This window comes from Salvelinus sp. IW2-2015, linkage group LG26 (genome assembly GCF_002910315.2).
Source record: "Salvelinus sp. IW2-2015 linkage group LG26, ASM291031v2, whole genome shotgun sequence".
Classification (NCBI taxonomy): Eukaryota; Metazoa; Chordata; class Actinopteri; order Salmoniformes; family Salmonidae; genus Salvelinus; species Salvelinus sp. IW2-2015.
In genome coordinates this window covers 3,322,297-3,345,058 of record NC_036866.1, presented here as the reverse complement: position 1 = coordinate 3,345,058, position 22,762 = coordinate 3,322,297, and the positions used below count along the sequence as shown (strand labels likewise).

General features: G+C 44.1%; 1 protein-coding gene and 1 pseudogene across 2 annotated transcripts; both read left to right on the top strand.

Moving 5' to 3' along the window:
* The first annotated feature begins 374 nt into the window (after nt 1-374).
* On the top strand, nt 375-2,324 carry LOC111952672 (galectin-3-binding protein B-like; annotated as a pseudogene).
* A 1,747-nt stretch (nt 2,325-4,071) lies between these two features.
* dmap1 (DNA methyltransferase 1 associated protein 1) lies at nt 4,072-11,505 on the top strand. 2 transcript variants are annotated; one of them, XM_024134625.2, is made up of 10 exons: nt 4,072-4,171; nt 4,385-4,476; nt 4,775-4,973; nt 5,223-5,381; nt 5,601-5,768; nt 7,290-7,475; nt 7,592-7,663; nt 8,042-8,114; nt 9,968-10,278; nt 11,247-11,505. In XM_024134625.2, the coding sequence occupies exons 1-10, from the start codon at nt 4,076-4,078 to the stop codon at nt 11,304-11,306; spliced, it is 1,416 nt and encodes a 471-aa protein (XP_023990393.1). In that variant the 5' UTR covers nt 4,072-4,075; the 3' UTR covers nt 11,307-11,505. The 2 variants fall into 2 exon arrangements, with proteins under 2 accessions (XP_023990393.1, XP_023990394.1); XM_024134626.2 differs by having other exon boundaries at nt 4,073-4,171; nt 4,778-4,973.
* Nucleotides 11,506-22,762: the final 11,257 nt, after the last annotated feature.

The window sequence follows — 22,762 nt, the reverse complement described above, 5'->3', positions numbered from 1 at the left end:
GGAAAAGAGTTACCTCTGGTTCGTTCAGCCATTCCTTTGGGGAAAATGAATGTGGAAAAAATTGGGTTTGGCGATAAATGCTGAAAAAAAGGTCTGAGGTTAACCCAGACTTAGCAGATCTTATACGTTTTATTCTATGAGATTATATCAGTCAGTTAACATGACCTTGATGAATTATGAAGCCTTTTTAAAATTACATAAATGCTTAACAAATCACAAAAAGTGACGTCAGCTGATGAAGATTATCTCATAGAACAACCATGGCGGAGTTAGTGCCTACAAAAAGACACCATTACTATTTCTCGCTATGTGACTAACTGACTGACTTACTGACTGTACTCTAATGCCTCCATTCAGGGTTACAGAATGGGGTCATGAGGCTGGTGGGGGGTAAGCTGTCCTCTGAGGGCTGTGTGGAGGTCTAATATAATGGACAGTGGGGGACCGTGTGTGACGACAACTGGGACATTATTGAGGCTTAGGTGGTGTGTTGCGATCTCAACTAACCTGGTGCTCTCACTGCCGTGGTGGCTGGAATATACGGACAAGTTAGGTTGGATCTGTATAACTTCTCTTGTATCCACTCATCGCAGTTTTGATTCAATGGAGGCTTGATCTGTGTCCGGGAAACTAGCCCCATGTGTGTCTTTGCATAGGTACAGAATATCACACCTTCACTGTTTGTTTTTATTGACCCATGACCCGTCTGTAATCTGGACACAGGCTGGACACAGGCTCTAAACTGTGATGGGCAAGACCTGTCCCACGGTCTCTTCAAAGGCTGGGGGGGGGGCACTGACTGCCAACAGACGGAGGATGCTAGTGTGGTCTGTGAGAGAGGTAAGACTGACCAATGACCACAAATACTCATCCACAAAGACCTAAAGACCAGACACAGTATCATTGAAATGCACTTAATGAAAATTGAAACAGCAGAAATGTTTGGTGCATGGCTCACTTTGAGATGCTACTATAGACGACTGTTACAGTACATGCTCAAGGAGGTGCTCAGTTTACAACAGTGGAGGCTGCTGAGGGGAGGACGGCTCGTAATAATGGCTGGAATGGAGTGAATGGATTGGTATCAAACACATTAAAACCATGTTTGATACCATTCCATTCATTCCATTCCGGCCACTATTATGAGCCGTCCTCCCCTAAGCAGCCTCCACCGGGTTTTCAATGAATCGTTCTGTTAGATTGGATGAAAATGTATGATCAATTTCTGATATTTTGTTTATATACTGTTTGTGCTTTTCAATATATGATGTGGTTGACCAATATTTTTTTATTTGATCAGAATCTGCTCAGAATATCAGCCGTGTCTACGCCCTGGAGCACAACGCAGGCCTTGCTAACCACATGGGGGGGCTGTTTGAAAGTGGACGCTACTGTGACTTTGACATCATGGTGCGGGTCGGATCGCAAACAGCACTGTGGAAAACATCTGTGTTCACAAGCTGACCGTCACTCTCGATCCAGAGGCCTCCATCTTAAACGTCTCAAAGGAGGAGAACTTCATTAACTTCAACCTAGACGTCAGACTCAACTGCCACCCTCATTTCACCAACTTTCTAAGGTAAGGTGAGACCAACCTGCTCTACTTTACAAACCAGAGCCTAGTTAGCCTGTTATTACATCCACCATTTCTTTGTCAAAGCCGTGTCGTGGCAGAGAATCCATGTATCTTGTGTCTCCTTCTTCCCCAGGTATCTTTGTACACAAGGCAAATCAACATCACTGCGTCCTCTGCCCAGAGCATCCACAAGATGGTGTTCGACTGGAGTCTGACGCAGCTCCAGGAGGCGGAAGGGAGGCTCTTCACCTCACTGCTCCCAGAGGATTCCTCCTTCCAGACCCAGACCTCTCTGTACGAGCACTCCGTCTGTACAGGCGACCCAGTTCTGCAGGAAACCTGTCTGCGCTACCTTGCCTGGAACTGTAAGTCACTGAGCCATTCCCCAGCCTGGACTGGTCTTGGCCTGGGCACAGTAAAGGACCTTCTGGCCCGTTCAGACGTGGTAGTGCCAGAGGAGGCCTTCTTGCTAAAAGGTTTGGAGGACTGGTTGTTGGATCAGGGTAACTTATCCACCCACGAAGACCAGGTGGCCCTTTTGGACTGCATCCCTTTTCCCATGATCGCTGCTGAAAATGTTTTCAACCTCAAAGCTAAGTCTAAACTGTACATGGACCAACTAGAGCTGTATAATGCCGGCATGTTGCAGGGCGTTCAGTTCAATGCGTTGCTCTTCCGGATGCTGCTTGGGGACCTCCTCCATAAAAAAGTGGAATACACACCCAGGATCTACACTGGCAAGCCATGACTCAGTGCCTCCTTCAACACCCCTGTGCACAACAGTGCTTATTTTGCCCTGTTTAAAAAGCTAAACTGGCATACCAGGGTGTATATCCACAACCATGAATGCTCAAACAACTATTTCCACTGTGCAACGCTGCCAATGGTCTCGCAAACTGCCCAGAATAACAGGGAGTTGCCCAAAGAATACCAGGATGGCATCCGTTACCTCAACAAGGTTGTCCTGATGTGTGAAGGGGAGTATATATTCCATGTCCAGGATTTCACTGTTGGCTGAGTCAAAACCCCAGTCAACAGTAGTGTGGTCCAGGCCTACCCGTGCCACTCAGACCAGTTCTCCTACCGCGTGGTGGTTCAGTCTGAGTACACCACTGAGATCAAGCAGAATGAACAGAAAGTAGAGGATGAGGAAGATGAGAAAATAGAGTGGACAGGTTACAACATTTTTGTTATTTTCATTTTTGGTGTTGAATTCCTCTATATTCAAGTATAAGAAAGCAATTCACTTAAAATTTTAATTTTATGTAATCTTTGTTGATAACCCATCCAATCATTTTCTGAATGTTTCTTCCAGGCGACACAGTATCATTCCAATTTCAATGTACTTTGGAAAATGTGGGGCATGTTCAGAACAATAATAAACTTGTTTTTAATAAGGATTTTAATGAAACAGTCAACATGTTGCTTCTCTACATGTATTCATGTCTTATATATGACAACATATGGCATGTGTGTCATATCATTTATCACATGTGTCATATCATTTATCAATGATTTATCTGCACATCTATCACTCCAGTGTTTATTTGCTAAATTGTAATTATTTCGCCACTACGGCCTATTTATTACCTTACCTCCCTAATCTTACTTCATTTGCACACACTGTATATAGACTTTTCTATTGTGTTATTGACTGTACGTTTATTTATTCCATGTGTAACTCTGTGTTGTTGTTTGTGTTGCACTGCTTTGCTTTATCTTGGCCAGGTCACAGTTGTAAATGAGAACTTGTTCTCAACTGGCTCACTGGTTAAATAAAGGTGAAATAAAAAAAATAAAAAATAAAAATAATGTGGTTAAATAATTTTGTCCCAAGTTCACCGCCTCCACATCAGTAGGTGGCGAAAAACGTATTACAGAAGCGGCTTTACTGGCGAAGAAGAATTACTTTTCCGGTTTCCGCTGAACGCAAGCTTGTTGATTATAGCTTGTTTGTTAGCCGGTTAGCTAGCTAGCCAATTTTTATACTTTCACAGAATATTTGCTTAAAAAGACAAAACCAGACGCGTGGATTCACCAAAAAGGTAAACGGTAAAACTTTACGTTGAAAATGAAGTATTCCATAACTAGCTATGTCCCTGCTGGGCTTTAGCGCTGCAACGTTTGCTAAAGCCGGCTAGCTGAACATATTTGCTTGAAAGCTAACGTTAACTAGTCAACGTGAGCGACGCATTAACTAGCTAAATTATCGACACAAAATACAGGTATCCTCTTTGAATACCCCTAATACATAGTTAACTAAATAATGTATCCATAAATTATAGACCGTTAACGTTGGCTTTCTGCAAAGACCGGAGTAGTAGCCTCTGCAAAGAGATTAGCTAGCTACATTGCTTGCTAGCTCTGCTTGCCATGTCTAGCCAAGAACGTACGGTAAATAACTTGATAGTTAGGTGAGCTTCAGGTGATGACATATACATTTGACACACAATGACAGAATACAAATACAGAGTTCCTATTCTTTACAGCCACGTCATCATGGCAGCTGGTGCCGATGTGAGAGATATTCTGGAGTTGGCCGGAGGGGACAATGATGGGCCGATCAGTAAGAAGGATTTCATCAACTCCGAGAAGGTAAGAATGATGCCCTCTGGTCACAACCTGCCTGAGGACCTGTCTGTTGATGGTGTGTGAGAGTGGCTTGTGTGGAACAACTTACTGTGTCCCAACTGTCCATTGTTGAGTTTCATTAGTAAAGCCTATCAACTGACAGTCTATCGTGTACATCTAAATTGCACAGTTGATGATCTGCACTCAACCGTAACCCCCCCCCCCTCCCATTAACAGAAAAAGGCCAAGAAAACAACTGAAACGTTGACCTTCAAGAGACCAGAGGGGATGCACAGAGAGGTGTACGCCCTGCTCTACTCAGACAAGAAGTAGGAACCCTGTTTGACGCAAACTCCCTCTGTCTGGCTGCCCTGCCTCTTGGGCTGAACATACTACATTCTTTTACTTTTGAGTTGTTAGATACTTCTGCACTGTTGGAGCTAGGAACATATGCATTTCGTTACATCCGCAAAACATCTACTAAATATGTGTATGTGACCAATAAAATTAGATTTACTTGAACACTGATGTCATTAAATGGTATTTACTTGTGATTGAATTTCTGTATTGCTGTGTTTAATAGGGCGTGTCACTGAATTAGTATTCTGACCACCACCTGTCTCTCAGCAGAGATGCTCCCCCCCTGCTGCCCAGTGACACTACTCAGGGCTACCGGACAGTGAAGGCCAAGTTGGGCTGTAAGCGGGTGCGACCCTGGAAATGGATGCCCTTCACCAACCCAGCCCGCCGAGACGGAGCCGTCTTCCACCACTGGAGACGCATGGCAGAGGAAGGCAAGGACTACCCGTTCGCCCGCTTCAACAAGGTAAGGAGAGGGGTTTCTCTCCGCTGTCTCTCATTGTTTTTATCTCTTTATTGTTCACTTCATCACTGTCAGTCTCACACATCTCTCCCCCTCCATCTCCCTCTCTCTCCATCTCTCTATACCTCCCTCACTCCATACCCCTTCCCTCTCTCTCCATCCCTGTGACCTCCCGTCTCACTCTCTTTCAATTCATAGGGGCTTTATAGCCAAAGCAAATGCAAAAATCTCTCTCCGTCTCCTCCTCCCTAGGCAGTGCAGGTGCCAGTGTACTCGGAGCAGGAGTACCAGATGTATCTCCATGATGACGGCTGGACCAAGGCGGAGACGGACCACCTGTTTGACCTGTGCAAGCGCTTTGACCTGCGCTTCATTGTCGTCCACGACCGCTACGACCATCAGCAATACAGAGTGAGGAGGCTATCTATGACTGACATTACACACACACACACATTTTAAATACATCATTTGAATCCACAAATCACAATACAGAAAAGATTCAAGTATTTCAAAACATTTAGAATATTGGATTTTTTGGTGGCAAATATTTGAATGTGATGCATCGTGAAATATAATGTCTTCCCATGATAATTGCAACTGCCGGTAACATTTCTGTATTTGTACTTTCAGAAACGGTCAACGGAGGACCTGAAGGAACGATACTACAACATTTGCGGTAAGCTGACCAAGGTTCGCGCTGCAACAGGGACAGAGCCCAAGATGTACGTATTTGACGCGGGTCACGAGAGGCGCAGGAAAGAGCAACTGGAGAGATTATTCAACCGCACGCCTGATCAGGTTAGCAGCACCTCCCCAAAGACAATTCCACTGTTAGTGTTGAAGGTTGAAATGGTAGTCCAAGATAATAGTTGTCTACTTACCCATAGTCAGAAGAAATCATGGTTACCATTTTTATGTCTCTGTGTGCAGTTTGAAGGAAGTTGAAAGTAGATTTGCGAGCCATTGCTAACTCGCCTATGACTAGAAGTCTAAGGGTACAGCTATTGCGCGAATGCTACTGAGCAATTTCATGGTTTCCATGAGTTCATCTGACTCTGGGGTAAAGTAGAAAATGGCTTATTTGCCAAAATCTTGCACTATCCCTTTGAGGTGCAATTACTTTCAGCCTTTGATTCCTATTATGTATCTGGTGTCTAACTCCTGCACGGAGTTTGGCATGGTCATGGGTTATATTTTCACTGGGATCGCATAAATTAAGACAATGCACTCATTAGGTAGCCTAGTGGTTAAAGCGTTGGGCCAGTAACCGAATGGTTGCTAGATCGAATCCCCGAGCAGACAAGGTAAAAATCTGTCGTTCTGCCCCTGAACAAGGCAGTTAACCCACTGTTCCTAGCCGTCATTGTAAATAAGAATTTGTTCTTAACTGACTTGCCTAGTTAAAGGTTAAATAAAAAATTGTACATTGATTTGGACAGAAGGATGGCTATATTGCATAGGCCTAAATTATTTTAGTGTTATATTTTTTNGTTAAAGGTTAAATAAAAAATTGTACATTGATTTGGACAGAAGGATGGCTATATTGCATAGGCCTAAATTATTTTAGTGTTATATTTTTTTTAATTAGGGGGGGGGGGGGTGTTTTTATCAGTGCCAATCAAACGAGATAGCTGTCACAGACTACCACAACAACAAAACATGAGCAAGAAGGGGGGGTTGAAACAGCAGTTAGCTAACCCAGGTCTTTGATGATGGAGTTGGCCTCTAACCAGCCCACTAGAGTTTTTGTAGCTACAGAATAAGTTCCCCAATAATTTTTTATAGAAGTATTTGGCTCAAACCACTTTAAAAATTATTTTTAAAATTATTGCCTTTTTGGCGGCAGTTAGGGCACACATGAACAATTTAATCGAATCCAATACAATGTCTGAAATATTTCCTACTAGAAACAGACCATGTGACCAAAATATATTTGCATCTATCAAGCTGTGAAGGTCTTTAATGTATGTCCAGAGGTCACAGACCATTATAAGCTGGTTGTTTCAAGACCTGAATGCTGATTGGCTGATGTCATACCACATGTTTTTTTACTGTTCTCATTATGTTGGTAACCAGTTTATAACAGCAGTAAGGCACCTCGGGGGTTTGTGATATATGGCCAATATACCAAGGCTAAGGGTTGTGTCCAGGCGCTCCGCGTTGTGTCCAGGCGCTCCGCGTTGTGTCCAGGCGCTCCGCGTTGTGTCCAGGCACTCCCTCGGGCCTTGTCGAGTGTTATTGCTGAAATTATATTATTCGTAACTCATTCTTCTGTTTTAATCCCCCGCTCATGTTGCACTTCCCCGTTTTGTCCTGAAGGTGGCAGAAGAGGAGTATCTGATGCAGGAGCTGAGGAAGATGGAGAGCAGGAAGAAGGATCGTGAGAAGAAGGCCCAGGACCTGCAGAAGCTCATCACAGCAGCAGACACCAACACAGAGATGAGACGTGCCGAGCGCAAGGCTACCAAGAAGAAGCTCCCGCTGAAACGAGAGATGGAGAAACCGGTATACAAACACTCTCCCATTCGCCCAATCCCTTAATAAGGATCCTGATGCCACCCTGCTTGTTTGTCTTGTCTCTGTGCTCACCTCTCTACTGTTTCCCCGTCTGTCCACAACAGACTGTTCCTGAGACGGCAGGCATCAAATTCCCTGACTTCAAATCAGCTGGAGTCACGCTGCGCAGCCAGAGGGTAAGCATGGCCATGCACTAAAATTATCAGTCACACATGATCTGTATAGGAATTGTATATTGGTTTGCTTAGATGGTTCCCCCTCCAAATATCACCATAGGACCTCCGCTTCCCTCTCAAAGACCAATATAAAGCATTCTCATTGAAACTCCATAAACACCATAAAGAACTCCCATTTGAAACACCATAAAGAACTCATTAAAACATCATAAAGAACTCCCATTTGAAACACCATAAAGAACTCATTAANTAAAGAACTCCCATTTGAAACACCATAAAGAACTCATTAAAACACCATAAAGAACTCCCATTTGAAACACCATTAAGAACTCCCATTTGAAATACACCCCAACGTATTATTTTCTGTGTGTGTTACAGATGAAGCTGCCGAGCTCGGTAGGCCAGAAGAAGATCAAGGCCATTGACCAGATCCTGACAGAGCGGGAAGTGGGTGAGTTCAGTTAGGCATAATACCTACCATAATCTCAGCATAAATGTTAAACAGCAAACCAAGGCGCTGTCTCACTCACACAAACAACCAGACCTGGGTTCAAATATGTGTATTATGTGTTACTGAAATACTTATTTTCTGTGTATTAGAATATAAAAAAAATATATAAATGTTTTAAATCTAACCTTTTATTTAACTAGGCAAGTCAGTTTTAAGAACAAATTCTTATTTACAATGACGACCTACCGGGGAACAGTGGGTTAACTGCCTTGTTCAGGGGCAGAACGGCAGATTTTTACCTTGTCAGCTCGGGGATTCGATCCAGCAACCTTTCGGTTACTGGCCCAAAGCTCTAACCACAAGGCTCCCCACCCCCCCCCCCTAATAATGTGTTCCGAATCAAATACATTATTTCAAATACCAAACCGGTCTGGGTTAAAGGCATGGCAGTGCGTTTGAGTCGGTGTATTTGAGTATTATGAAATACTTTCTAAGTGTATTTCCAAAAGCTTGAAATGAATTCATTAGGTCCTAATCTATGTAATTCCCATGACTGGGAATACACATATATATATATATATATATGCATCTGTTGGTCACAGATACTGTAAAAACAACTAGGTGGCGTTGATCAGAAAACCAGTCAGTATCTGGTGGGACCACCATTTGCTTCATGCAGCGCGACACATCTCCTTCACATAGTTGATCGGGCTGTTGATTGTGGCATGTTGTCCCACTCCTCTTTAATGGCTGTGCAAAGTTGTTGCATATAGGCAGAAACTGGAACACGCTGTCGTACACGTCGATCCAGAGCATGTCTGGTCAGTATGCAGGCCATAGAAGAATTGGGACAATTTCATCTTCCAGGAATTGTGTACCGATCCTTGCGACATGGGACTGTGCATTATCATGCTGAAACATAAGCTGATGTCGGCGGATGAATGGCARGACAATCCAATTGTGCTCGTTGTTAGTTGTCCGTAGCTTATACCTGTCCATACCATAATCCCACCGCCACCATAGGTCACTGACAGCATCAAACCGCTCACCCGGTACAATTGAAACCGGGATTCATCTGTGCCAGTGGCCATCGAAGATGAGCATTTTGCCCACTGAAGTCGGTTACGATGATGAACTGCAGTCAGGTCAAGACCCTGGTGAGGATGACGAGAACGCAGATGAGCTTCCCTGAGATGGTTTCTGACAGTTTGTGCAGAAATTCTTTGGTTGTGCAAACCCACAGTTTCATCAGCTGTCCGATCCCGCAGGTGAAGTATCTGGAGGTGGAGGTCCTGGGCTGGCGTGGTCTGCGATTGTGCGGCCAGTTGGGCGTACTGCCAAATTCTGAAATGACGTTGGAGGCGGCTTATGGTAGAGAAATGCAACATTTAAATTCTCTGGCACTGCTCTGGTGGACATTCCTAAAGTCAGCATGCCAATTGCACACTCCCTCAACTAGTGGCCTTTTATAGTTTCCAGCGCAAGGTGCACCTGTGTAATGATCATGCTGTTTAATCAGCTTCTTGATATGCCACACCTGTCAGGTGGATGGATTATCTTGCCAAAGAAAAATGCTCATTAACAGGGATATAAACAAATTTGTGCACAACTGGCCTACCTGGTTAAATAAAGGTGAAAAAAAATAATAAAAAATAGAGCAAACACAGACCAAGGTACTCTGACTAGATAGTTGGACTTAAATATCCTTTGAGTTGATTTGTCCATGTAGGTCAAGTAAAACAAGGCAAACCGTTTGGTTACTGCCAATGCATTGTGGGCCTCGTACAATGGTTAGTGGGATATTTCCTATCTGTGTGTTTTTCATCTTTCCCTACGCTGCTCTCTCTGTGTAGACCTGAACCCCATGCCCACAGAGGAGATAGTCCAGATGTTCAACGAGCTGCGCAGTGACCTGGTGCTGGTCTATGAGCTGAAGCAGGCCCACGGTAACTGTGAGTACGAACAACAGATGCTACGCCACCGCTACGAGGCCCTGCTGAAGGCTGGAGGAGGAGGGGGGATCCCTGTTGGGCCCCCAGGAGGAGGAGGACTAGAGGCCCCTGGGGGCCCCGAGATGCCCGCCTGGCCCGGCCCAGACGACATCAAGGGCGAGGCCAAGGAACAGATCATCGATGTGGTGGGAGCTCCGCTCACCCCCAATTCAGTAAGTCGCTCAGTAACCTGTTGTATTCGGCACATGTGACAAATAAAATTTGTTATGATTTGAAATGGAATTAAACAGACCGACACGGGAGGGACTACCTGAACCAGYGATGCAAACTGGTCACCTTTTTTGGCGAAATTCGCCATTTTGAATCCAAAATAGGTGACCTGCGTGATTCGTGTAGATTCGATGAGAAAAGTTTGGGAGAGGAGAGGAGGGGGGGTTTGGATCACTACTGGCTGGATTCTACCTCATTTTACTCAGTGAACGTTATTCTTGCACACATGTAGCCTTGTGCTCTTGATCGATATCTATAGTGGCCACTATAATACAGCAAAAATAGAATGCCTGTTTCTTTCATTCTATTGCTACTTTAAGATGTTTTTTTCTCAAGTGCAATATTTAGATGTGTGTGGTCACAAGCGTTCTATTATAAAGGCCTTCATGGCTAATTGCAATATTAGTGTGTTTCTTTCTCAAGACTTGAGTGTCATTTGCAGTAAAGTCTAGGCAACAAAACATTGGATTGTTTTCTTTACATTTTTTAGCTGTGAGTTAGGTTCATATTAACKACTTTTTATTTTACACACCGAGACTGATCATGTAGTTCATATTCTTTGTTGTTTAATTAGTTCCAACCTGCATTTCCTCCTAGCAGAGATGTTTTGCATGTTTGTGTCATCTTTTTGAGCCCTCACCAGTTTGCATCCCTGCTAAACTTGTCCAATAAGAAATGCCTATTTTCATTGTCCGTTGCAATACGTTTTGATAGTGTATCCTAATGAATACGACCCTGCTGTATTAACAGGCGTTAGCTGAATACAACTTGTCAAAGAGAATACATTRAGAACATTTTCCAATGTGCACAGTTCTTAGTATTCTCATAGTTTAATGTGAAATTATGCAGGTTTATACGTGTTCTGGACCAATGACTGACAGCGTTTGGTGCATTTCTTTTGTCTTTCCAGCGTAAACGCAGAGAATCTGCATCCAGCTCCTCGTCCATCAAGAAGGTGAAGAAGCCGTAACGTCAAGCCCTGGTGTTTTATGGGACTGTGGAGGAGAGGAGAGTGGATGAGGTCACAGCCACCCTGGCCTCGGTTGAGCGGCCCACAGAACAGAATGCTGGAGATAGGGGGGGTGGGGGAGTCATCCACCCCTCTGACAAATAACAAACAACCAAGCCTTGTCCCCCCCCATCACACACACCCCTGAATACGACTGATACACAGGAATAATACCCCCCACCAACACATCCCCTTTACAGCCAATGGACCCCCCCCCCCCAGCCTATCATGACAGAGACAACGACTGACATCCCATTTCATTACTCCTCTCCCTCCTTCGCCCAGGCCGAGATGAGGCCAGTTAAACTGTAAATAGCCAGAGTGAGCTAATTGAGCCATGGGGAGAAAAACGTCTATTTGAGATTGGGGCAGGGGGGTGGGACCTTTGGTCACTGTCTTTTTGTTTCTCGTCATGCTGTTTTGTTTCCTGGGCTATGTAGTTTTGTGTCTTACCTCTTAGTTGGCGGCTCGCCCTGTCATTGCGGTCAGTGACACTTCCTTACTCAGATGAGTCAAAAGATTTAGCTTGTGGGAGACTTTGAACAGGCTAAGATGGACTGTTGTCCTCACTGTCTGAAAAGAGAGGAAAGCAATCTGCTCCATTACCCATTCAATAAACATCTTTGTTTTTTCAAATGGTCTTGTGTGCTAATATCTCACGGCTAGCATAGTACCTGTATGTAACTCATGCTAGAATCAGTCTGACCCCTCCAAAATCACCAGGCAAACTCTACCCTGAAAGGTAGGACTGTAGTGGGCAGTAATATTTAACATGTAATTAGCCTATTCAAATGTTTGACTCCATAAAGATCTTTAAAATAAGCAAGCGTTAGGCAATGAGTTGACCCTGACACGTAAGAATTGGTCTGACAATTGTCTAGATCAAAGGCAGATATTTTAACAATGAATGTATTCACATACAAGGCAGGAAGCTTCAGCTCCACAGCATTAACAAGCATTCCAAGGCATTCAACGAATATAGATCCTAAGGTTAAGCATGAACAAGGAGATGCTTACTAGGCCTGAGGCCTAAAAGTCTAGGAAATTCAAATGAGTCATACAACCTTCCTCCATGGGCAGGATACAGGGTAAGAGAGAGAACAAAAGGCATTTAATTCCATTTATTACATCTGAAGGTGTAACCTTGCAACCCAAAACCAACCACCTTTGACCAATCAAACAATACCAAATTTACAGAATAACCTGACCACGAAGGCCCAGTCTCCACAGGGTGTCAGCGCATAACCTGACCACCAAGAGTTATCCTCAGTGAACAGTAACCACAGAGATCATACACTCAGCAAAAAATGAAATGTCCCTTTTTCAGGGACCCTGTCTTTCATAGATAATTCGTAAAAATCCAAATAACTTCACATATCTTCATTTTAAAGGGTTTAAACACTGTTTCCCATGCTTGTTCAATGAACCATAAACAATTAATGAACATGCACCTGTGAAACGGTCATTAAGACACTAACAGCTTACAGACAGTAGGCAATTAGGTCACAGTTATTAAAACTTAGGACACTAAAGAGGCCTTTCTACTGACTCTGAAAAACACCAAAAGAAAGATGCCCAAGGTCCCTGCTCATCTGCGTGAACATGCCTTAGGCATGCTGCAAGGTAGCATGAGGACTGCAGATGTGGCCAGGGCAATAAATTGCAATGTCCGTACTGTGACAGTGCTACAGGCAGACACGATGGACAGCTAATCGTCCTCGCACTCGCAGTGGCAGACCACGTGTAACAACACCTGCACAGGATCGGTACATTCGAACATCACACCTCCGGGACTGGTACAGGATGGCAACAACAACTGCCCGAGATGCACCAGGAATGCACAATCCCTCCATCAGTGCTCAGACTGTCCGCAATAGGCTGAGAGAGGCTGGACTGAGGGCTTGTAGGCCTGTTGTAAGGCAGGTCCTTTCCAGACATCACCGGCAACAACGTCGCCTATGGGCACCAACCCACCGTCGCTGGACCAGAAAGGACTGGCAAAAAGTGTTCTTCACTGACGAGTCGCGGTTTTGTCTCACCAGGGGTGATGGTCGGATTCGTGTTTATTGGTGAAGGAATGAGTGTTACACCGAGGCCTGTACTCTGGAGCGGGATCGATTTGGAGGTGGAGGGTCCGCGATGGTCTGGGGCGGTGTGTCACAGCATCATCGGACTGAGCTTGTTGTCATTGCAGGCAATCTCAACGCTGTGCGTTACAGGGAAGACATCCTCCTCCCTCATGTGGTACCCTTCCTGCAGGCTCATCCTGACATGACCCTCCAGCATGACAATGCCAGCAGCCATACTGCTCATTCTGTACGTGATTTCTTGCAAGACAGGAATGTCAGTGTTCTGCCATGGCCAGCGAAGAGCCCGGATCTCAATCCCATTGAGTACGTCTGGGACCTGTTAGATCGGATGGTGAGGGCTAGGGCCATTCCCCCCCAAAATGTCCAGGAACTTGCAGGTGACTTGGTGGAAGAGTGGGGTAACATCTCACAGTAAGAACTGGCAAATCTGGTGCAGTCCATGAGGAGATGCACTGCAGTACTTAATGCAGCTGGTGGCCACACCAGATACTGACTGTTACTTTTGATTTTGACCCTCCCCCCCTTTGTTCAGGTACACATTATTCAATTTCTGTTAGTCATATGTCTGTGGAACTTGTTCAGGTTATGTCTCAGCTTTTGAATCTTGTTATGTTCATACAAATACTTACACATGTRAAGATTGCTGAAAATAAATGCAGTTGACAGTGAGAGGACATTTCTTTTTTTGCTGAGTTTACATCCATATAGATAGCATCAGAGTTCTCCTCAGTGAACAGTAACCACGGAGATCATACATCAATATCGATAGCATCAGAGTTCTCCTCAGTGAACAAGTTTCACATAGATACCAAACATGGATACTTTAGCATTAGTCTGTCACAATAGTCAGTCCTCTGAACACTGTAACAGAGATATATTTCGTCCCTTCAGAGGGGGAAGGGCTTACTAGTCCTTGGGCATTGTCCTTTGTTACTGGACCATTTTCCATGCAYCTCCATGTGACAGAGAACATATAAATTCGGGCCGAGCCTACAGGGCTAATCCCTCAAATCACCTGGCAAATTGTCCTAAAAAATAGGGATGAACGAGATTGAGAAGACAGCCCACAACGGAGTGTGATGGAGAGGAGTCTTCGATTTCCTCAAGAACAGCCTGAATTCTTTGGGGCATGGGAACGTTGCTCAATTGGTATCACGGGACCTAACGTGTGCCAGGAAAACACCATTACACCACCGCCACCAGCCTGTACCGTTGACACCAGGCAGGATGAGGCCATGGACTCCTGCTGCTTATGCCAAATCCTGACTTTGCCATCAGCATGACGTAACAGGAACCAGGATCATCAGACCAAGCAATGTTTTTCCACTCCTCAATTGTCCAGTGCTGGTGAACCCGTGCCCACTGGAGCCAATTCTTCTTGTTTTTAGATGATAAGAGTCGAACAAGGTGTCGTCGTGACAAGGACCGACGAGTTGAGCGTTCCCGAGATGCCGTTCTGCACACCACTGTTGCACTGCGTCATTATTTGCCTGTTTGTGGCCCGCCTGTTAGCTTGCCCGATTCTTGCCATTCTCCTTCGAGCTCTCATCAACGAGCTGTTTTCGCCCACAGGACTGCCGCTGACTGGATGTTTTTTTGTTTGTCGCACCGTTCTTAATAAACGGCCTCCTGCGTGAAAAGCACAGGAGGCCGATATTGGAACCGGCGAGCCTGGTACCAATGATCATACCACGCTCAAAGTCGATTAGGTCACTTGTTTTGCCCATTCTAGCGTTCAATCGAACAGTAACTGAATGCCTCGATGCCTGTCTGACTGTTTATATAGCAAGTCACAGCCATGTGACTCACTGTCTGTAGGAACAAACCATTTTCGTGAATGGGGTGGTGTACATAATTAACTGGCCACTGAGTGRATATTAATTAATGTTCATCACACATTTGTTAAAGCGATAGTTCACTAAAATGATAAATACACTATATCGTATGGAGAACAAGCAACATTGCTAAAGCTTAGTTCTGGATGAGTAAACCGATATATTTTTCTGGTCTCTGACACCCAAAGTCAGTAAGCTACTAGCTAACTGTCAATACAATGTGTTAAGTTTCTAATTTTAGTGAAACACCCCTTCCATGGAGGTTTTCGTATTGATATAGAAAAAGACAAAAACAGCAATGCCTATCCACTGGGCCTTAAGCAAGCTCTAAAGGGCCATCCACACCAAGGATAATAACTATAACAATAATTATAACGGTAACTATAACGATAATTCAAATGATGAGGAGCGTTCACACTACAACGATAACTACAAAAAGAGTGGAGAACAATAACGAGAGCTATTGTTTGGATCACTTTTCGAGTGATTCCATACTTGCTCGCTAGCCTAACTTCCTACTACATCTAACTACATATTGAACTTCCATCCTCTCAGGCCAGGGGCACAATGTATGAATTTATGGTTGGATCAGAATCGCCGTTATAATCATTGGCCAGTACTGTGAATTAAGTAAAACCATGAGCCCATTCCCTATCTCCATCCATGGCTAATTTAGGAAAGGGAAAATGTTTGCTAGCTAGCTAGCCACCAGAGGACAACAACACAAGATGCAACAATTCCCATTTTTTCTGTCAATGTCGTTGTGCACTCAATGTGATATCATTGGTGAGAAGCCAAATCCCAACTGGCTTCCCTTGACAATTTTTCTTGGTGCGCCAGGACCATTCACAGTTGAGCTCATTCAGTTTAGCTCAATGCTGAATGGCTATTATTTTATACCTCTTTAAGGAATACCTAGGATAGGATAAAGTAATCCTTCTCACCCCCCCCCTTAAAAGATTTAGATGCACTATTGTAAAGTGGCTGTTCCACTGGATGTCATAAGGTGAATGCACCAATTTGTAAGTCGCTCTGGATAAGAGCGTCTGCTAAATGACTTAAATGTAAATGTAAATGTTATACTTTTCTTATCAAGGGAGGTCAAATGCTCGCTGGCTTCCCTTGAGTTCAATGCTACGGGCGGTAACAATGTCATACTATTTTTGACCAGACAGCATCAGATAGATTGGCTACACATATACAGACAGAGAGGCGCTGTTTCGCCCACTCAGGTGCTTTCTCCAGTGAGATACATTCAGCCTCTTGTGAATTGAAGGAAAATTATGAAACACAGAGAGACTAAATATTAATTATTGTATATGTTTTTTTATTTTTTTATTGATACATTTTTGGGGAAAACCTGACTTCCCTTGGCATCCATGAATACTGTACATTCAAAACGTAGAGCTTCATAGCGGTTGTTGAATACGAATATTCACTTCAGTTTACAGCCTATATAGAAACCTATACTTACTAGAAAAWATATATAAAATGTATTATTGTATTGTTATAGCTTATGGATGATCATTTTCTTGTCCCTAGAAAGTTAATCAATTGGGGAGATTTTCAAGCTGTGTGCCAGCGGGGACTGGAGTGCAGCCTGGGGAGCACACTACAGCAGTGGTTCCCAACCTTTTTTGGCTACTCTACCACTCTACCAACTGAATTTTGCTCTGTCCAGAGTACCCCTGATATACCCCCTCATGTGCATTTGACCATGAGTCTTCTCATGTACCCCCCCAGGTGTCCCGGGAACCACTGCACTACCTGTAATTTCACAATCTGATAAAAAAATATATAAGGCACCTGTATATATTTGTTTTTACCATAAATAACTTAAGTTATTAAAGTAATTGCAAAAGAGGACCAGAACCTATGATATGAATAATCAAAGACTTGGGACTATAAAGGTCTATGCTTTTGAGATAATGAGTATTTTTCAAGTCCCAGATCTCAGAACTGTTTTGTGATGTCTTCCTCTTTCACGACTCAATAAGTACATCACCTTACATACAGTTATTTGTTTATTGACAACACAGCATTGTGTGATTGGATTGCAGATACAACCTTAAAGCACCAAGTTCAAAGGTGTTTGCGCAGAAACGACTTTCAGAATATAATTTCTTGGGTCGTAAATGTACTTTTTCACAAATCTGACTTATCTCACATGTGAAGGACCACCTAAAGAGCWACTATGTGAATAACACATTTTATTCCAAAATGTTACATAGAACCTTATAGTCCCWAGGTCTCAATTTGTTGATGTAATGACCTGATTAGAATCGAACAGATTTGGATCACCCTTGAAAGCTACCAACAAGGTAGTCTGTTTCCATACTGTAGTGTTTAATGATAGAAGAGTAGTCTACAGCACATACAGTATGGAYCCAGGCCAGGAACAACGTGTTATGTCATACTGTACAAAACATTAGGAACACTTTTCTTAATATTGAGTTTCACCCTCTTTTGCCCTCAGAACAGCCTCAATTTGTTGGGGCATTTACTACAAGGTGTCAAAAGCCATCCACAGGGATGCTGGCCCATGTTGACTCTAATGCTTCCCACAGTTGTGTCAAGTTGGCTGGATGTCCTTTGGGTGGTGGACTATTCTTGATACACACGGGAAACTGTTGAGCGTGAAAAACCCAGCAGAGTTGCAGTTCTTGACACACTCAAACCAGGGTGCCTGGCACCTACTATCATACCCCATTCAAAGGGGCTTAAATATTTTGTCTTGACCGTTCACCCTCTGAATTGCACACATACACAATCCATGTCTCAAGGCTTAAAAATCCTTCTTTAACCCGTCTCCTCCCCTTCAACTACACTGATTGAAGTGGATTTAACAGGTGACATCAACAAGGGATCTTAGCTTTTACCTGGATGTACCTGGTCAGTCTATGTCATGGAAAGAACAGGTGTTCCTAATGTATTGTACTCAGTGTATATCCTATATCCACAAAGCCAAGTGGCAATTCTCTGGAGAGCACTTGGTGCTGGTCGATGACACCTGGATCCAGAACTGGTGATTGGAGACTTCAGCTCGCCCAAACGAAAAGTAGCCCCCTCAGCCAGAAAGAGGAGGGAGTTTAGCCACGGATATTCACTCAATTCCATTTAAATTCAGTCAATTGAGGAAGTAAAGGGGGATTTTAATTCCAGTTCCATTTGTTCTCAAAGGAGACATTGAGGAAAATGGATGCGAAAAAAATAAATGGCCGCGCTGAACATGTCTAATCAGGACTAGTAAAGGCCCAGTGCAAAGGTGTCGTCAAGGCAAAGGGTGGCTAATTTGAAGAATCTAAAATCTAAAATATATTAATAAATATAATGATTTGTTAACACTTTTTTGGTTACTACATGATTCCATATGTGTTATTTCATAGTTCTGATGTCTTCACTATTATTCTACAATGTAAAAAATTGTAAAAAATAAAGAAAAACCCTTGAATGAGTAGGTGTGTCCAAACTTTTGACTGGTACTGCATATATATATAAAAAAATGTTTTTATTATTTTTCTGGGGATTCTGCAGCATCCTCAGCACCCCTACGTCCCAGGGCTATGTGTAGGCCTACTGTATCTGTATCTGTTAACATTTTAACAGTCAAAATCCTCATGAACTGGTGGTGGCACAGGTGGGATCTGAAACCTGCTGTGTGAGAAACCATTGTCAAATTAGTATGTTAGAGTGTCAAAATATTGTTTGTTTCATTGTCCAACATGTTTGATTCAGTGTCCATTGGCTTTATTTTTACTCATCCATCTAGAATATATTATTTTGAATGACAGAGGGAGAGAGAGAGCAAGAGAGAGAGAGAGAGAGAGCGCAAGAGAGAGAGAGAGAGAAAGAGAGAAAGAGAGAAAAAGAAAGGGAGAGAGTGATGCAAAGCCATAACTTACGTGGCTATGTGCTATTCATTTGGAGGAACCTGCTATAGTCGGACAGGGAGCATATCTGAGGGACTCACAAGCTGTTTTCAGTGGGAGGAGGTGTAAATTGCCCCTAATCTGCGGTCAATTTAGCATTTTCCCCACTAATGAGGTGGCAGGTAGCCTAGTGGTTAGAGCGTTGGACTAGTAACTGAAAGATTGCAAGATTGAATCTCTGAGCTGACAAGGTAAAAATCTGTCGTTCTGCCCCTGAACAAGGCAGTTAACCCACTGTTCCTAGGCCATCGTTGAAAATAAGAATTTGTTCTTAACTGACTAGCCTAGTTAAATAATGGTCAAATAAAAATAATGGTTAAGTTTAGGATTGGGGGAMGGAAAGCTGATCCTAGATCTGTCCTCATGGGAAACTTCACCCCAGAGCGTGGAAGGCGGTGAGAGGCTGGTAACACAGGTAAATGGATTCCTGGTGTCTATATATCATGTTGAAAATTGGCTCGTAAATCCACTGGTTTTGATCTATGGAACCCATCGCCGCTTGAAAAAAACTCAGTAAATGTGTAATTTCTCCCTTGACGGAGCACAGACGAGAGGTGATCATTCTTGTTCTCTCTCTCTCCCACCCTCTCCATCCCCCTGTATTCAGTGGAGCGCTAGGCTTGTATTGGATTAATGCTTTCCTCCCCTTCCTCCCCCTCCTTCTCCTCCTCTACTCCTTTCCCTCCTTCCTTCTCTCCTCCTCTCATTCTCTCCTCCTCTCCTCTTTCTACTCTCCTCTCCTTTTCTCCTCCTCTCCTCCTCTCCTCTTCTCCTCTTCTCCTCTCCTCCTCTCATCCTCCACTCTCTTTCTCCTCCTATCCTCTTTTCTCCTCCTCCTCTCCTCACCCCTTCTCATCCTCCTCTTTCCTCCTCTCTCTCCTTTAATGCTTATTTTATATCTTTTTTCATCCATTTATAAAACCTGCTACTATGAGAGTGTGCTTCTTGTGATCGTAGAGGTGGTGTGTGTGAGCGCGTTTGTGTGCGCATGCCCGAGTGTGTGTGTGTGCCTGAAGTTTGTATATGTGTGTGTGTGTTTCATTAATAAAAACAGGTCCCAAAATGGGTTGAAGGTGGGATGCCTCTGCCTCTCCCAAGAACATCCATCTGGATCAGCTGTAAGCTACATCACACGCTCCTCTGCTCCAGTGTGTGTGTGGTGTGTGTGTGCGTGTGTTGCGTGCGTGCGTGCGTGCGTGCGTGCGTCGGTGCGTGCGTGCGTGCGTGTCGTGAGCGTGCGTTGCGTGCGTGCCGGCGTGTGTGGTGTATGTCTGTCTGTGTGTGCGTCTGTGTGCATCTATGTGTGTGTCTGTGTGTGTGTGTCTGTGTGCGTCCATGTGTCTGTGTGGGTGTGTGTGTCTATATGTGCGCGTCCGCATGTGTGGTGGTGATGTGAAAGCATGAGGAAAAACACCAACTGAACAGCAATGGCTGTTAGGTGATGGGAGGCAGATGGGATCTCTTTATCAACCATTGGACTGCGCCTTTAATCAGGGCCTAAGCGGTGGGAGGGGTTTTATCATAACTGAACTGTGTCCTGGCTAATGGTAGCTATATGTCACTGTGGCATGACTGTGGCATGACTGTGGCATGACTGTGGCATGACTGCGCCGGCAGGACAGGGTAAGACTGGGGACAGACGTCTGGTAAAAGACAGAGATTGGGACCGATAGAGACGGGTGCATCCCAAATGTCCTTTATAGTGCACTGCTTTTGATCAAGGCGCATAGGGCTCTAGTCCCTTTATAGTGCACCGCTTTTGATCAAGGCCCACAGAGCTCTAGTCCCTTTATAGTGCACTGCTTTTGATCAAGGCCCACAGGGCTCTAGTCCCTTTATAGTGCACTGCTTTTGATCAAGGCCCATAGGGCTCTAGTCCCTTTATAGTGCACCGCTTTTGATCAAGGCCCGTAGGGCTCTGGTCAAAAGTAGAGCATTATAATGGAAACAAGGTTACATCTGGGAAGCAGACTGCTATTACAGGAAGTGACATAGAAAGGGCTGCTCTTGTCTGAAGATGGTGGATTCCGCTGTCATCTTTGATAGAAATACGTATGTCATGTCTCCCAACATAAAACTCTGTGGTCAAACTATGGTGATATAACCACATTAACTGTGTCCATATAATGACATGTCTAACACATTATGTATTCCACATCTCTGTTTGATAAGCACATTGAATTACATCATATTTGATATTTTCATGCAGTAGGGAGACTACATTACCACCCTGTCTATCCCTTTATCAATTTTCCACGTCTCTGTCCAATGTCATTCTGTCTTCCAACCTTCCTAGCTGTAGATGTGGGTCACCTCTGTGTGAAAACTTTGAATTGTACAAGTTTACCTAATTTCATGAGATACTGTACGTAGAGAAGGTCGGTTGAATTCTTAGATTGGTATGAACGCAAGAATCGCCCAAAGGCGGACAGTTGGAAGGAGACGTAATTTCCACTGGTTTTAGCTCATGGATAAGGCACAGGCTACAGTACACAATACATTCCCAATCCCCAGTCATGAGTACTGCTTACAGCCAAGTATTAACCCCTATGTCCACTTTCAACATTCTCCCTACATTCATGCCCTAAAGACAAAAATTGAGTGGAGAGAGGAAGGAGAGACTCTAGAAGTAGACTTCTCATCCCCTGGAACTGTCTGCCTCTAGGGAGGCTGTGGCTGAATAGAGCGTAGGACAGTTTGATAGGGTCACCTTGTCATCCCTGGAACTGTCTGCCCCTAGGGAGGCTTTGACTGAATAGGGCGTAGAACAGTTTGATAGGGTCACCTTCTCATCCCCTGGAACTGTCTACCTCTCCATTTTGACAAGATGGCTCCGATAGAGATGGCAACTTTGCTTCAAGTCCTTAGGAAACTGTGCAGTATTTAGTTTTTTATGTATTATTTCTTACATTGTTAGCCCAGAAAACCTTAAGTGTTATTACATACAGCCGGAAAGAACTATTGGATATCAGAAACACAACTTACCAGCACAACCAGCACTAAAACCAGGAATATCACTTTCCCAAAGTGGATCCTTTGTCTGCACCTCCCAGGACATTTGAACTGATTCCAGAGGCCGACCCAAAACAACGCCGCCGGAGGAGAGGGTGCCGGAGCGGTCTTCTAGTGAGGCTTTGGATGCACACACACCACCCACCGCTTCCGAGTATATTACTCGCTATTGTCCAGTTCCTAGTTTATTAACAACGTTGACGAAATTAGGGCAAGAGTTGCTTTCCAAAGAGATATCCGGGATTGTAACATACTCTGTTTCATGATGACATGGCTGGCTGGGGACATGCTGTCGGAGTCCGTACAGCCAATGGGATTTTCAGTGCATCGCGCTGACAGGAACAAACATCTCTTTGGTAAGAAGAAGGGCGGGGTGTATGTTTCATGATTAATGACTCATGGTGTATTGTAACAACATATAAGAACTCAAGTCCTTTTGTTCACCTGACCTAGAATTCCTCACAATCAAATGCTGACCGTATTATCTCCCAAGAGAACTCTCCTGGGTTATCGTCACAGCTGTGTATACCCCCCCCCCCCCCGCGGATGCC

Excerpts from the sequence above, each read along its gene's own strand:
- dmap1 (XM_024134625.2), top strand. The coding sequence starts at position 4,076 with ATGGCAGCTGGTGCCGATGTGAGAGATATTCTGGAGTTGGCCGGAGGG. Across the intron at positions 7,476-7,591 it reads AACGAGAGATGGAGAAACCG|ACTGTTCCTGAGACGGCAGG; the intron begins GTATACAAACAC and ends TGTCCACAACAG. Across the intron at positions 7,664-8,041 it reads TCACGCTGCGCAGCCAGAGG|ATGAAGCTGCCGAGCTCGGT; the intron begins GTAAGCATGGCC and ends TGTGTGTTACAG.